The sequence below is a fragment of the Pipistrellus hanaki genome, assembly GCF_964339955.1.
Source record: "Pipistrellus hanaki genome assembly, chromosome: 8".
NCBI classification, from domain to species: Eukaryota; Metazoa; Chordata; class Mammalia; order Chiroptera; family Vespertilionidae; genus Pipistrellus; species Pipistrellus hanaki.
Window position 1 is genome coordinate 63,809,290 of NC_140510.1, and position 17,406 is coordinate 63,826,695.

The 17,406-nt window shown below is 33.2% G+C and overlaps 1 protein-coding gene across 2 annotated transcripts in view; it reads left to right on the top strand.

The window, feature by feature from the left end:
* Positions 1 to 17,406, top strand: part of CUL3 (cullin 3) — a 106,645-nt gene that overhangs the window by 74,228 nt on the left and 15,011 nt on the right. For both annotated transcript variants that reach the window (XM_084891381.1, XM_084891382.1), the window contains 9 exons: positions 1,845 to 1,959; positions 3,136 to 3,364; positions 7,318 to 7,463; positions 8,206 to 8,382; positions 9,627 to 9,797; positions 10,324 to 10,431; positions 12,514 to 12,638; positions 13,709 to 13,805; positions 15,424 to 15,558. In XM_084891381.1, coding sequence (XP_084747507.1) covers positions 1,845 to 1,959; positions 3,136 to 3,364; positions 7,318 to 7,463; positions 8,206 to 8,382; positions 9,627 to 9,797; positions 10,324 to 10,431; positions 12,514 to 12,638; positions 13,709 to 13,805; positions 15,424 to 15,558 — 1,303 coding nt within the window. The remainder of the gene's footprint in view (positions 1 to 1,844; positions 1,960 to 3,135; positions 3,365 to 7,317; positions 7,464 to 8,205; positions 8,383 to 9,626; positions 9,798 to 10,323; positions 10,432 to 12,513; positions 12,639 to 13,708; positions 13,806 to 15,423; positions 15,559 to 17,406) is intronic.

A 17,406-nucleotide genomic window follows, 5' to 3' on the forward strand; every position in this document is an offset into this window, starting at 1 on the left:
TTTGGTTTTTAGCAGTTATACCCTGAGAACCAACTTATTATCAAAATTTTATTAAAAATGAAAGTTTGATTGTCTAGCACGTTGTGAAAATTCTCAAAAACTTATATCACAGTTAACAAAGTTGCATAGATGTTAACTTAAAAACACACTTCTATTTTCAGAAGAGACCATTTTAATCTTTAATTTGGTATACCTTTTTTAAAGCAATTCAGTCATTAGTTTTCCCATTTGATTTTTCTTTTTTTTACATTTCACTGAAAATATTTTATTGGCGTTTTGGACAGAAAGGGGAATTTATTTGCCAGGAAGGATGATCCTGTCATACTTTCACTATAGCCAGCACATGGTCTCCTCCTTGTTGCCTCTATGATGAGCCCCAGTGCAACCTGAACTACATTTCTTGTCTGCGATGCTGAAACCTAGCCTACCAAGCACATAGAATTCCAGGCTGTAGATATCAATACTTTGGTCATTTATGATCCCCAGATCAATGTATTCCTGGGTCCCCAAACCAGAGTTTCCAATATCTGAGGAGTTCTTTTGTAATTCGTACTCTCTCACCTTTCTCTAAGAGTTCTTCTGCCTTGTCCCAACAGAGTATGCAGTGGACGGCAATTTTTTTCCTTTGATTTTTCATTCTTTTTTTTTTTTTTTTATGTTTTATTGATTTTTTTTTTTTTTTTTTTTTTTTTTTTTACAGAGAGGAAGGGAGAGGGATAGAGAGTTAGAAACATTGATGAGAGAGAAATATCAATCAGTACCTCCTGCACACCTCCTACTGAGGATGTGCCTGCAACCAAGGTACATGCCCTTGACCAGAATCAAACCTGGAACCCTTGAGTCTGCAGGCTGACGCTCTATCCACTGAGCCAAATCGGTTAGGGCTGTATTTTTTATTCTTGCATTTTGTTCTTTTTCTGGCTGGGTGATAACATTTTTTTTCCTTTTGTCTTTCTTTAAGGGCTTTTTGCTAGCCTTTTTAACATATTTAAAGAAAAATGTTGAACATAGTCTAAACCAGCTATAAACTACTGTACCATTTTCATATGATTACAATGACATCAGCTTAAGTGGCTTGAGACATGCAAGACTGCTTTCTCTGCTTCTCTATTCAATGCAGCTAGTAAATGAAGACTTGTAAAGTTTTTTGTTTGTTTTTTAATCTTTACCCGAAGATATTTTTACATTGATTTTTTTTTTTTTTTTTTTTTTTTTTTAGGGAGAGTGGGAGGGAGAGGGAAAGAGAGAGAAACATTAATATGAGAGAAATACATCAATTGGTTGCCTCCTGCATGAGCCCTAACCAGGGCCTGGGCCAGGGAGAGGAGCCTGCAGCCCAGGTAAATGCCCTTGATCAGAATCGAACCCAGGACTCTTTGGTCCGCAGGCCAATGCTCTATCCACTGAGCAAAATCAGCTAGGGCTGTAAAGTTTTTTATTTACACATTGGTGCCTGGTCAGGACTGCCCAAAAGTCATTTGGTACAAAAATTTACAAGTCAAGCAGTGCAGCCTCCTTTCATCCTCCCTGCTTCCTGATATAATAGCTTTTTTATTCTCTCTGTGTTTTTAAATACACAAGGCTATTTAGACGTGACATCCTAAACATATCTTTCAAATGTTTAAGTTATTGCATGAGAACAACGAGATAAATACCTGTGCAGTCAAGATACTGCCTTCCAATGAAATTTACTTTAAAACCTCATGTTACAAAGAAGCTGCTTCTGGGAGATTGGCCACTGATTTAAAAAATATTCTGAAACTCTCTAGCTATTTCTGTTGTATTTTTTTATATGAATCTTTGATGTAATTTGATTTTCAAGTGACTGTAACTTCTTTTGACAGAGGCGCAATAAGAAATGCGTGCCAGATGTTAATGATTTTAGGTCTTGAAGGACGATCAGTCTATGAAGAAGATTTTGAGGCTCCTTTTTTGGAAATGTCTGCAGAATTTTTTCAGGTAATCAGTGAAGATATATAAATACGTGCTCTTTTAAGATGTGCTTAAAGTTATTAAATGTGGTTACCAATTTGAATATTTTTTACCTTTTTTTACTGAGGCCCTTATGTTGCAAATTATTTACCCACAAATTATTGTACTAGGCAGGGTATCATCAATTAAGTTTGATATTATAAGTAACTAGTAAAATAAATGTGGGAGTGTGCATGATCCCATAGTGCATATATGTCTTCAAGACTGTTGATTGGAAAGCTATAGGTCAATAAGTACAATTGATATACATTTGCAGCATTATGTAATATACAACCCAAAAGGAACTAAATTGCTGAAAGCAAAGCTAAACCATTACTCACTTATAATGAAATGATAATAACAATAAATGAGGAACATGACAGATAGAAGACAGTATTTATAAGGTAATGATGATAGTCAGGAATTATAAAGATGATCTCACCAAGATTTTTGTTTGTTGTGTTAATGTCTGTTCTTAGAAATTTGATTATTTTCAAGGACTAAGAGTACTTTTTGTTACAATAGTAGCAAGTGTTATTAAATTTATCTGTAGTTCACATCAACATGTCTTTTATTATGTAATTCTTAGATATATTCATTAATCCTACTTTCAAATAAGTTTAAATCATCTGGGTTGACATTTATAATTTAGTGGAACCTCTATAAGGTTGGTGTTAGCAGGCAAGATTGATAGTTATTTAAAAGCTCCATTTCTCCAACTTCAGTATATATACTCCTTTGAACCTGAGAGTTGGGGTGGCAGGAGAACTTCAGTAATTAACAGTGTGTCAGCAAAACTACATGATAAACATGATGATTCCTTCTAGGCAAAACTTTCCATTAAAACAGATCAAAGAAGAATTTGCCACTCTCACTTTGAGTCAGATGCTTTATTATGGCATGTGTTTACTTTTGCTGCTATTTGGAGTACATTGGCAGTATTTGAAAAACACTGCTCAAGGATAATGTATTAATTCAGTTTTATGTAAATAATGCTTTAAAGTATATAACGCAGACTGTATGATCATATGTAATGAACTGTATAAAGTGGTAATAGTACTTATATATTAGTTTTGATTTTTGATAAACACCATAGAAATATAGTTAAAAGCAGAAACACATTTTGCTTCTGTGTTTTTAAAGAATCATCCTTCCTATTTGCAGATGGAAAGCCAGAAATTTTTAGCAGAAAACAGTGCTTCAGTTTATATAAAGAAAGTAGAAGCTAGAATTAATGAAGAAATAGAACGGGTGATGCACTGCCTTGATAAATCAACTGAAGAGCCAATTGTAAAGGTGGTGGAGAGGGAACTTATTTCCAAGCACATGAAAACTATAGTAGAAATGGAGAATTCTGGGCTAGTACATATGTTGAAAAATGGAAAGACAGAAGGTAAGTCTTAGCAGTTGGAAAAATCCTTATATTTCTACCAAGTTCTCAGTATTTTTTTTTTTAATTTTTCTCTAAGATAATGAATGTCAGTTTTTAAGAAGTGGTTTGTATCACTAATTTAGCTGTTACTTTGGGATGATGTAATGGTAAAGCTTTGCATCTTTTACTGAGGATTTTAGATGTTTCTAGTGAAATGACTTTTTTCTCTCTTTTGTCTTATGTCTCCTCACTGTGTTTTTCTTTACCCAGAAGATAAATGGACAACAAGCTCCTCATCTATCCCTATACTTTGGTGTTATATGCTAGAGGGTTTGGACTCTATTCACGAATACTGTCCTTTAGTTTTTGTGATTCTTTTCAAATCTGAAGTTTCAATCTAAAATTTTTTGTAAGCTTTCCTATGGGAGTTAGTTGTGATAAGGTTTCCTAAAATGCAAAACTAGGTGTCTTTCCTGTTAGTGTATTTAAATAAATTAGTTCATTGGTTTTGGGGATTCTGAAGTTATAGACTAAAAAAGGAGAAGGGATAATTGCATAAAAGTAAAAATAGAAATTTTGAGATAACTGTAGCATTTACTCATTTTGGCTATTTATTTATTTATTTATTTTGAAAGCAGTATTTTGTGACAACTGTAACATTTCCTTGAGTGGGCTATTTACCTTTATTTTCCTGAACACAATATTTTGAGGAAATAAGGAAACAGTTATGTTGTCCTCTTAATTTCTGAAGTTTTGCTTTAAACTCTGACTTTATAAATAAATCACTTACATGATAATGAAAAAGAAACCTGGTACTTACTTTTCTATTCTCCTGCTTCTTAGATGAAGTTTTGGCAGTGTTTTAGCCACTTTGTTCTTATAGATGAAATACATATTGCCTATTTGGGATAATGACCTATAGATGAAATACATATTGCCTATTTGGGGAAATGACGTAGGTAGGGAATGAAAAGAATTTTTTATGTGAATAATTTTTTTAAAAGGAGGATATAAGAAAATGGAAAAGAAACATGATGGGAAGAGAGGTTGCCCCATGCTTCCTTTAATGGAATCCTTACTTTGTGTTTTGAATTGGTTATATTTGTAAACGTGTAATAAGTTTCTGAAAGTTGTATATAACTTTGTAGATTTTTATTAAAGCCAAAAAAGTTCCATTTTAAAAAAAACTCTGGTAAACATTTTTGTAAAAGCAACAGAACAAAAATTATTTTACGTATGTTTGTCGTGTTTTCTAAAATAAGTTACGGCATGTCTCAGGTCTAAGTCAGGTTAGCAAACTTTCTGGTATAGGAGCAGGCAGTACATATTTTAGGTGTGTTGGCCATACAGTAAACTACCATCTCTACTGCATATTGAGAAAGTAGGCATAGACAGTATTACAAAAGAATAAGCTTGACTATGTTTCTGTAAAATTTCATTTGATTTATTTTTCATATGCTGTACAAAAAAGACGATGGGCTGTATTTCTATCTACAGTTTGATGACTCCTGATGTAAATGGTCCCTAGCAGACTTGGACTTCAGGAAAAGCATTTTCTCTATTTAAACAAAATTAGAATCTAAAAATTTTCTAATGTACTGTTTAGAGTTAATTCTTTCTTACCTACCTTGAGAGGATGGGAGGGGGGAGATTAAATGGGCTGAAGATTAGGAGCTATGAAATGTTTGATGGAGAGATTGTCATGCCCGAATTATAGTATCTCTATATCCTGGATACTTCAGTTAAAAACATTAATTATGCCTGACACATGGCAAGTGCTTAATTAAGTACACGAATAAGGAAACACCACAATGGCTACTTACCATATATAAGCAACTATCTGTGATTCTAAGTTAAATTGTAAAAATCTGGTTTTAATTTTCCTGACCTCCCACTAGAAACCTAATTGTGTAGTGTCTTAATTTTGCTAGGCTCTGCTCATGATCAATTTGTTCGATAATAGGTCAGAGTCACAGCTTCACCATTATGAAGCCAAATGTCTCATAAATCAAAAAGTGAAAAAACACTTTTCTCACCATAAGTGGAGGATGAAAAGGATTAACTGATTATCAGATGTAGATAGTGCTGTGAAGTTCAAATGGCATCTCATTTTGGTATTTAATTTTGAATGCCAAGTATTTTTTACTTTCTCTTTCACATCCTCCACTATACCATATATTTATATACAATGAAAGACAATGAAATGTATTAATTTACATACAATTAACTATAGACCATATAATTAAGTAAAACTGTGACAGCATAGGAACAAAACAGATAAGTTGGTTACCATTTCTGTTAGAGGTATTTGATATGCCAAATTACTGTAGTATATATCATACTGTTGAAAATGTAATACCTATTTTCAACATGAGAAATTTGGTTGTATGCTAAAATGAGAAAAACTGTAAGCTTTGTTCTGTATAGATTACTTTAGATTTATATTATTGATGAAAACTTATTTTTAAATAAAATTTGTTTTTTTAAGTCACTAAAACAAATTTTAGAAGCCCCTTTTATAAAATTTGCTTCTCAGTATTTTAAAAATACATACAACTTTAGTTTTAGGATCTTAATTTCTCTTGTAAATATAGACCAGCCTAGGTAAATTATTATGGCCTGTTTGCCAAATATAACCCACCACCAATTTTATGGGGGGGGAAATTTTTAAGAATATGTTTCTCCTTGGCCGATTTTGCTCAGTGGATAGAGCGTTGATCTGCGGATTGAAGGTTTCTAGGTTCGATTCTGACCAAGGGCACTTGTCTGGGTTGTGGGCTTGATCCCCAGTAGGGGGTGCAGGAGGCAGCCGATCAATGATTCACATCATTGATGTTTCTATCTCTTTCTCCCTCTCCCTCTCCCTTCCTCTCTGAAATCAATAAAAATATTTTTTAAAAAGAATATGTTTTATTACACAGACATAATTACATTTTAAGCTTAAAAACTAAGGTTTTATTGAAACATAGTTATGCCCATTTATTGCCTATGGCTTCTTTCTTGCACAGTGGCAAAATTGAATAGCAACAGAAACCATATGTGGCTCACAAATCTAAAATATTTACTATTTGGCGCTTGACAGAAAAAAAAAATTATCAGTCTCTAATCTCTACTGCTTGTTTTAGCTCCATTTTCAAAAGTTCTTGATTATAAAACTTTTTTGTATTGTTGTAAAGTTCTAATATGATAGTCTCCCTATAAGTTCTTATTTCAAAGAAACAGACATTTGGAAAAGCAGAGTTTCAACTCTACATTTTAATCTGTGCACATGATGCCAAAAATGGACAGAGTCTACAGTTTTCTTTCTGAGATAAACCAATTTTTAAAATACAAATACTGGCTTTAAGACATTACCTGGGAAATACTATTAGAGATTGCTCTGAGGAAAATATTAAATAGGAATTTATGCTGTAAATTTCATGTAAACTTTACCATGATATGAAATGAAATAAATTCTAGTATATTTGTTTTCATGGCTATTGTTTGAACTTTTAAAATAGACATGCTTAAAAATATTTATAAGACTTTAATAGGTTTTAAAAATGTTTTATTGACTACAAATTACGCCATAATGAAAGTTATCCTTATGCAGTTTATAGTAATACTAGGTTCTAGATTAGAATTACTTAGGATAAGTTCTACAGAACCTAAAAATTGTAGTTCTCATTTTTGTGGCTTTGTTAATCAGGTTTGGGCATCTTCTCTTCCATGTAACCTAAAATTGCTGAGACATTTTATTGATGTTTTCAGAGAGTCTTATCTGAACCTGTATCATAAATTGCAATAATAACCATTAACTGGCCTGTTTATTCCTTTTTTCTATTTTACTTGGGGGAGTGGGTAGTAGTTTTTCATGTCAGCAAATGATTGCAATTGAGAAATAAGTTTTAAGTATTACAAATCAGCAAGAACAGAGATACACACTTTTTCTTAATCTTCAATGGAGCCGATTTGTGTTTGCTTTCTGATTACAGACCTTGCTTGCATGTACAAGTTATTTAGTCGTGTGCCAAATGGTTTGAAAACGATGTGTGAGTGTATGAGTTCCTATTTGAGAGAGCAGGGTAAAGCCCTTGTTTCTGAAGAAGGCGAAGGAAAGAATCCTGTTGACTATATCCAGGTAGGTAAATCAGAAGATTATCTTTTAAGTCTGTGATAAACTACTATTGACAAGTACTAAAAAGATCACTTACGTAGTATGACATGTAGGGTGTATTTTTTACTTAATTGTCCCTGTGGTAAATTAGAATGTATAATTATCCTAAAGATTTTAGAGTTTTGCAAAGTATGTATATATTAGGAAGCCAGACTCAGCTATTTTTTATTTATTCTGTCTGGTAAATACCTTATTTAAATAGTCTTAAGAATGAAAGTTATTCCTTTCTACTTTTTTATATGCCTAAGTACTCATATACTTTAGTGTATTACAAAAACAACAACCATGTGTTAAATACTTTTGTTTCAAAATGTTTTGCTTTTGAGCAATAGTAAGAGCAGAAGATTTTGTTCCAAATTTTCCTGTTTTATTATAAATAAAGGGTTCTCGTGATACATTTTTAAAGCTAGTTTTCTTGGGCTTGCCCACTTAATAAAGACAGGATGAGGAGAAACAATTGAAGAGGTTCTTTGGTTCATCTTAAGTGCAGTAATGTATAAGTGAATGATAGAATATTTCCCTCATCACTGACACTTTAATACAGGCTTAGATACAAGCTTGAAAATAACATAGAATCTCTAAGTTTAACAGTGAATGCATACATTTATATTACCAGCAAAGTTAAAATAAACATACATGTTTGCATGCATATTGTTTCTAGAGACATTATTATAATGAATTTTAACTTTCTTTTTTTATTTGGAAGGGCTTATTGGATCTGAAGAGTAGGTTTGATCGCTTCCTGCAGGAATCATTTAATAATGATCGACTCTTTAAACAAACTATTGCGGGTGACTTTGAGTATTTTCTCAACCTCAACTCCAGGTCCCCTGAATACCTCTCATTATTTATTGATGATAAGTTGAAAAAGGGAGTCAAAGGGGTAAGTATAGTATATTTGAAAATACATTTAAATTTTACTTATAGATATAAAAATATATATCAGCTTGGGAAATCAAATACAAAATTAGGGAATTTTTAAATATAAAAATAAGCATGTACTATACTTAAATGTAAAGGATTGTTTACATATTCGAAATGGCCAGAGGTACTTTGATATTTCACTTAATCTATAAAAACAAACAACTACACAGCCATAGCATAGGATATTGTTGCTCTCATCTGGTTCTTCGGGTTATGTATCAGATAATACTTGGATGCCAGGAATTTGAAGGCATAGACTAGAATAACAGAAAATAGTTTGAAAGCATATATTGAAGCTCAGTTTCAAGTTTTTATTATATACATGGGATCTTGGAAGCTTACTATAGCATAGAAAATTAAAGAGTATTGTGATTACACATAAATTGCTCTTTTTTACTTCACCTTGTAATTTTTGAGACAATAGGGAAAAGCAACAAATAGCCACAAGTTTTACAGGCTCCTCTAGCAGAAACAAAGCAAAGTTCAAGACAAACTAAAAGACACGTTTGTTTATTCTTCCATAATTTTTAATATAAGCTTAATACAACCTGCACAGTATCACCTATCCCTATTTAAAAGATAAGGGTACTGGGGTCTTATTATTCTTTAAATCAGCGGTCACCAACCAGTGGTCCATGGACCACTAGAGATCTGAGAGATCTGAAAGGTTAACGAGCTCAGCTTTAAATTATAGCAAATTATTATCCTTCTGTTTGCACAGTTTAGATTTTGGCTGATCTTATATGACAATATCTGTCATATGTAAGTTCCTGTCTACATATTATGGAAAGGCATTGTAAGATACTCTTTTTTTGCATTTACAACTTTATTTCATCTGTTCTTCATGATTGTTTAATCCAGCCATGTATCATTTCAGTACATTTCAGCCCCTCTAGGGCTAATCTTTCGGACCTCGTGGACCATCAGTGGTCTGCAGACCACTGGTTGGCAACTGCTTCTCTATGAAATGGGACTGCATATCAATGCCTGATGGATACTGCACTAGAATAGGATGTCAGAGTTGGGGTGTGCTCCCTTATGAAGTAGGAGGCACCTTCTTTTAAGGAGATCCCTCCTGGCATAGCACAACCAAATATTTGTGTTTGTTGTCACAGTTTGTTTTTAAACTGTTGAACTGTGGTGATATTTTTGTACAACTAAAATTTTGAAGTTATTAAATACTCTTTTTAATTGATTTTGCAGCTAACAGAACAAGAAGTAGAAACAATATTGGATAAGGCAATGGTCCTATTTAGGTTTATGCAAGAAAAAGATGTATTTGAACGTTATTATAAACAACACTTGGCAAGGAGACTTCTTACAAATAAAAGTGTTTCTGATGACTCTGAAAAAAATATGATATCTAAGTTAAAGGTAAGGTGTGTATAAGATGAAATGGAGTGTACCTAACTAATGTTTGTCACATGATTGAACAGCAACATTGGATTGGAAAAGATTTAACTGATTTAAAGTACTATTTTTACAAACTTATAAAGCTATACTTAAATTTATTCAAGTTCTCAGGTATTTGGAGTTTGCTAGAATTTCTCTTAGCATGGCAGGGTACATTCATGGCAATCTGGGAAGGATTAGTACAAGGGAAACAATAAAGGCAATATTACTATATAGTTCTGTCACAGAAGTACAAAGTATGGTCCACAGACCACCTGTACATGTATCACATGAGGTGCTTGTGAACACGAGTTCTGGGCCCCTGCCTTCAGTGAGGTTATTGATAGATTTAGAATCTGCATTTTAAACACTAAAGTTTGGTACCTATACTCTTAGAGAAATCATTGGAAAAATTTAGAAATGATGACAGTAACATGGAATTGTTTATTTATTTGTATGTTTCTTCATAGAAAAAAAAACATCATTTATTTGTTGTTTTCTTACACAGACTGAGTGTGGATGTCAATTCACATCAAAACTGGAAGGAATGTTTAGGGATATGAGCATCTCAAATACAACTATGGATGAATTCAGGCAACATCTACAGGCAACTGGGGTAATTGTTCTATTTCTGCTTATATATATTTTATGTAAAATCTTTTGTACTGGACATTTTCATCCATATATCAAATGGACTGCTGTTGTCATGTTTTAAAATGTTCAATAGTGTCTGTGAATGCTTTAAAAAATTATTTCTCCCAGTATAACCTCTTTTTCTAACTATTGATGTTAATTTTTTTTTTTATTCTTCTAAAACATTCACTTGAAGGAATGTTCGGGAAATTTAATAAATAGAATGGTTATGCTATTAAATTCTTACAGATTGTGAAAAGAATATTAGGCTTATGCAAGCTTTCTAAGGTATAGTTCTCTTCCTTTCACTTTCTAAAGTATAGTTCTCTTCCTTTCACTTTTCCCAGGATTGTGCTGTCTTTGTTACCTCCTATTTAATTGATACTAAATGGATCTGACATCCTCTGGATTGGCAGGGATGGGCTGAGTTTAAAAACATAGACACTATTGTGTTATAAGTGTGTTCTGTATTGTGACTCTAGAAGGCAGTGAGCTGCAACTTGTATGACTTTGGAGACTGGTGGGATTTCATGAGGACTTAAGTTCAGAATTTTATTTTTTAACTGTTTTATAACTTTACCTTAAGTTTAGAAAACTTTGCAGTTTTTCTTTCTCAAGTGACTGTATATTACTTTGTAGTTAAGATAAGTTACCACCAGTTTTTAAAATACTAGGTCTTCCCTTTAATATTTAAGTATTTGGTTACCACTTTTGTGGTCCCACAGTCTCATAACAAACAAAATATGTGAAAATAACTAATTTTGTAGAAAAAGGCAAGTACGTATCAAGGCATTCTAACCCACTTAACTGTTCGTGCCAAGCATTGTTCTAGGCACTAGGTGTACAGCAAAGAATAGAACAGACAAAATTCCCTGCCGGTGTGGAGCTTATATTCTAATCTGGGAGACAGATGATAAACCAGATGAGTAAACACATAGCATCTGAAATGGCAATGGAGCGTACAAAGGAAATCGGTAATAGGGAAGGGTGGTCAGACAAGGCCTCTTTTAAAAAATTGGATTTTAAGAAAAGACTTGAAGGTTAAGTCTTTGTTGAGTATATGGGAGAAAAGGTTAAAAGGTGTTCGTTTTTTGTGTTTTTTGTTTTTTTAAAGACTGTTTGGGTGTATTGAACCAAGATGTGAGCTCAACGCCCAGTCCACCCAACTTACAAAGTACCAGCAGTTCTTAGCCTTCCTCAGTTCATCATCTAAGAGTCTCTGCTGTCATCCATCATCTAGGATTTCTACCTAGTTTTAGTTTCTTCAAAATGGAGTGATCATTTAGTGGGTATTTATGAAGAAATCTGACTGGAGTATTTTAAGATATTTTTTATAAGCTGATCTCTTCCTTTTAAAAATCTGACACTAAATCAGATTAGATAAAAATACAATGATTTAGAATAAGCTGTGAGTATCAAAAATAAAGATACTATTTTACCTTTAAGAATCTTTATATGCTTTTTTTGTTAAATTAATTTGTTTAACAAGAAGAAAATATCTAATATAACAAATAGTAGTCATCCATATTCAAATATTCATAGAGCATCTACTATGAGGAACAGGATTTAGTATCCTGTGCAAGGTTTATTAGAATATTAACTACAGGCAAAAACATGTTGATCAATATACTTCAAATATGAATGGAATGGAATTACTTTATTTGTGTGTTAATATGGTAAAAAGACTAAAATCTGAGATGAGAGCTAGTATCCTAAATTTTTCTTTTGAATGACACAGATATGACTCAAGATTTTATCTTAAAAAGCTGCAGGGCCAAAGTTGGCATTTCTCAATGACATCACTAACCCTTTGTTCACATGCTAACAACTGTCCTTTGGCCAATGTTTTAAAATCAACATCTTAAGCAATATATATAAATCTTTGAGACAGGGGAGAGTTAACATTTGAAAAACACATGTGGACCTTACCTTTAAGAAGATAATGTTTTATTTGCTCAATATCAGATATGAAACTAACTACTTTGATAACTGACACACTGTCTATGTGGAACAGATAACAAATCCTAGTTAATTGTTGGGGAACATCTTTTTGTCCTTTACACAGGTATCATTAGGTGGTGTTGATCTCACAGTCCGGGTGCTCACAACAGGATATTGGCCCACTCAGTCAGCCACACCAAAGTGCAACATCCCACCAGCACCAAGACATGCTTTTGAGATATTCAGGAGGTAAATGTAGATCAAACTTTGTATTTCTAAGAACAAATAACTGTCCAAAGTTGAAAAAAATTTGAGCATTTGTAGTGTCCTTGATTGAAGATAAATACGCTGTACTCCAGTTTTTACCTCATGTTCTAAAGGAGAATTATCCTTTATGCTTTTAATATGCATTGCATAAATTCTTTTCAAAGGAATCTTTTATTGATGTCCTTCAGCATTAGTGCATGCTAACTTTGTAACTCTGCCTTATATAAGTTTTATCCTATCTATATACATATAAAAGGCTATTATGCTAAGTGCCCATCTGGGTAATAGTTACGTAGCAATGCCTGGCTTCCTCTCCTAGCAACTAGCCTTGCAATTTTTCAGTCCAGGAAAATGACTTGCTTTATAGCCAGGTGGAAACATTTTACACTGTAACCGAATGTCTGTGAAGTGTTTTCCCATGCCTCATTTCATTTGATCCTCACAGAAGTCCTAGTAGGTAGGAGACTCAGTGGAATCCGGTTTTCATTAGCCAGAAAACGGAGATTTAGAAAATTTAGAAATTTGACCTGAAAAGAAGTAAGAAATGGTGGACCTTGAAAATGACTTTAGGTTTTTTCACTGCACGGAATATAGTCAAACACTGCTGCAGTTAAATATTTTACTTTTTGTTCTCCCAGCATGATCTGCAATAATAATCTGCTTCATGTTGCTATTTACTGCTATGTTGCTGACAGTTATCTGAAAGAGAAGTTGGGGTGCTTCATTGGGCTGGAACAAGTTTAGCTACATCAGAAAGCTGGTCTAATTAAGCAAGTTTATTCTATGTTTGTAAAGGCTAAGTTGATTTGCGCATGCATGATACATACAAAGCTCTTGCTGACACCAATCGCACGTATGTGTTTTGATCTGTCATTGTCAATCGTGAATTTGGTTGATACTTCTATTTATAGACAAAAGGTAACTAGCCATATTAAAATATTCTAATTAATTTCCTTTCAATGTGCACGAATTTGTGCACTTAGCCACTAGTAGTTTATAATTTCAAATATTAAGTTGTATGATTCTCTAAAACCTGGTTTGATTTGCTGAAGGTTTTACTTAGCGAAACACAGTGGTCGGCAGCTCACACTCCAGCATCATATGGGTTCTGCAGATCTCAATGCCACCTTTTATGGACCAGTCAAAAAGGTAAATATTAAATAACTTAAAATTAGTCTATAGAACTGGTTTGTGGTTTTTGTTGACTTGGGCCAATTATTTCTCCTATTTCCTTGTTTCAAATATTAAAAAGGTGGGAACTTTGCTTTATTTACCTTTGTTCCCTCAGTTGCTAAATAATTTCATTTGACAATATGAAGATTATATCAGTAGCCTTCCTGGAGTGAATAATTACATATTTTTTGTAAGATAAGACTTGCGACCATATTGCATAAAATAATAAGATGTAAGTTGATTTGAGGGCATACAAAGCTATGACTCCTCTTTCCAAAATTTTTGGTCTTCTATAAGCCTTATTAATTTTCAGCAATCAAAACTGGAAATGTTAACACAAGATTTGTGAGATGTACAAAATGTTACTAAACTGATTACTTTAAAGTGAGCACTATGCAAGTAAGTTGCCTTCATTTTTAAAAAGTAATCACTTTTTTATATATATAAGATTGTGAGGTTTAGTGTACTTTTACTGCTTGGTATAACTCTAGTCAGAGTCATTTTCCTTAAAAATAGAAAAGTAATAAAAGCTTCCGGCAAAACATAAAAGATAATAACCTAAGTTGTCATCCAGCCAGCAAATGACTGCTTTATTCTATATTGTAATTAGAATTTTAGTAGTTTTATATGTTATTAAAATGGCTATGTGTATTCTAATTTTTATATTTAATGGAAAAGGGAAATATTCCTTGTAATTTATTTAGTTGAATAATGTTAGAAACTTTTATATACAGGGTGAGGGGACAGTAGGTTTATAGCTATTTGTATGGAAAAATAAAGCAGTAATTAGTAAATAACAATACAAGAATAAACTCTTTCTCATATTCACAATTGTATATCTACTTTTGATCCACCCTGTAGGCTTTTATTTTATTTTTTTAATTTAAAATATATATATATATTATTGATTTTTTTTTACAGAGAGGAAGGGAGAGGGATAGAGAGCTAGAAACATCGATGAGAGAAAAACACCGACCAGCTGCCTCTTGCGCACACACACACACACACACCCCCAACCCCCCCAGGGATGTGCCTGCAACCAAAGTACATGCCCTTGACCGGAATCAAACCTGGGACTCCTCAGTCCGCAGGCCGATGCTCTATCCACTGAACCAAACCGATTTCGGCTACCCTGTAGGTTTTTAAAACAAAATTTATATGTCAATTATTGGAGATTTAAATTTCTACTTTGTACTTAAATTAGTTGTAAGAATGGCAAAGAATTCCCTCGTATCCTAGCTATCATTTGATCTCTTGCTATGACCAGACCGCACAAAAAGAAACCTAACCCTACTACTTTTGGAGTGGTATAATAGAGTGATGTCTGATAAGTCCATTATTATTCTATTGTGTATTGTTAAAATAGTTGTAAAATTAAATTATACACACACACACACACACACACACAACGACAACCCTAAATGAAGATTTGGTATATTGTACATAAACACATAAATGTTTTTAAATAACATTTTCTTTTTAATGTAGTGTTGTAAAGGAGGGGTTTGTCATTAAAGGGTTATTTCTCAAATACACTGTTAAAGTTACCAGGATGTGATAATGTCTTCTTTATGTTTTTTAAAAAATGAAACAGGAAGATGGATCTGAAGTTGGTGTTGGAGGGGCACAAGTCACTGGCTCTAATACACGGAAGCACATACTGCAAGTCTCCACTTTCCAGATGACCATATTAATGCTCTTTAATAATAGAGAAAAATATACATTTGAGGTATGGGTTAGTTATATAAATTTTAACCAGTTATTTTATTTCTAATTTTCATGTGTTACTTGAATCTTTCTTATATGAATAACCTTTAGAGTTATTATTTGATGATCATTATTATCACTATTTTAGTAAACTGTGAAAATCATACATTTGTTGGGTCACATTTCATTTGGCTTTTTGAAATCAACTGTATTGAAGTATAAGTTTTATGTAATAAACATACCCCATGTATGTGCACAATTTGATGAGTTTTAACAGGTGTACATACCTGTGTTACTCCATCACAATCTATAGAATACTACCCCCTAAATGTTTACATTCCTTTGCAGTCAATTCCCTCCCACTATTCCCATACCCAGGCAGCTAGTGATCTATCACCATAGACTAGTCTTGCCTCTCTTAACATTTCCCATAAATGGAATCATACAATATGAATTGCTTTTGTGGCACTTCTTTTACCTAGCACAGTGTGTTTTTTAGAATAATCTATGTTGTTGCATGTGTAATTTTAGTAGTTTATTCCTTTTTAAGAAACTGCCAAACTATGTCCCAACTTGTACCATTTTACATTCCTGCCATTAATGTAGGAGAGTTCCAATTGCCCTACATACTCTCCCAAATGTAGTATTATCAGTCTTTTTAATATTCGCCATTTTAACTGATGTAAAATTATATTTCATTGTAGATTTAATTTGCCTTTCCTTGATGTTGAGCATCCTTTGTGTGTTCATATGTCACTATGTGTCTTGTTGGTAATGTGTTCATATATTTATAGAATTTTTTAAAGCTCTTTATAAATTCTGTATACAAATCCTTTGTCAGACCTATGTCCTATGAATATTTTCTCAGACTTTCACTTGCCTTTTCAATTTCCAAGTGGTATGTTTTTTCTTTTATATGGTTGCACTATTACAGATATTCCCCTCTCCCCTACCCCCCACTTTGCCCCACTCTATCCAGAACCCCTCCCCCCTCCCGCCCCCCGGCCTTCACTATATTATTTTCTGTGTCCATGGACTATGCAGTATGCAGTGAATCAAAGTGGTATAGCCTTGATGGTGCATCAAGTGGTATAGACTTGATGCACCATCCATCCCTCTAGTTGTGTAGGGTAGGGACTAAATTGTATCCATGTGCAATTCTCTTGCTTTCCCACTGACGTAAGATTATAATGAGTTTAAAAATTATACAGTTGAGACCTGGCCAATCATCGAAAGGACACAGGTTCAATTCCAGTTCAGGGCACTTGCTTGGGATGCAGGCTCAATCCCTAGCAGGGGATGTACAGGAGGCAGCTATTTGTTTCATCAATATTTCTCCCTCTCTCATCCTCTCTCTTTCACTCTTAAAAAAATAAAACATTTTTTAAAATTATATAGTTGATTTTAAACAAGGTAGAGCTTAGGAGTCCAACACCTGTCTACCCCCAGTTGAAAATCCAGCCCTAGTTTGACTTTATAGTAGTTGGCCCTTCACATTCCCAGATTCAAAAATTATAAAACTGTTGTTGAGAATGCAAAAATACTGTTTTCCATCCCAGGTTGTTTGCATCCGTTGATGTGAAACCAGCAGATGGGAAGAGTCAACTGTATTTATTGACAAATGTCCACAGTGTGTACCCATGCAGTTCAAATCCATGTCATTCATGGCAACTATACTTTTTTTTTTCATGAACTGCTTTTATTGTATTTTATTTATCTCATAACATGTAGCAACAATTATCACCTGCACTTCATAATGGTTTATTGCTTTTCATATTTAGTATTAATTACCAGGAACTAAATTTTTTAAATTTGGTCATATGGACAGTAGATATGGTCAACTTGGACTATAAATTTTGATTGTCTGATA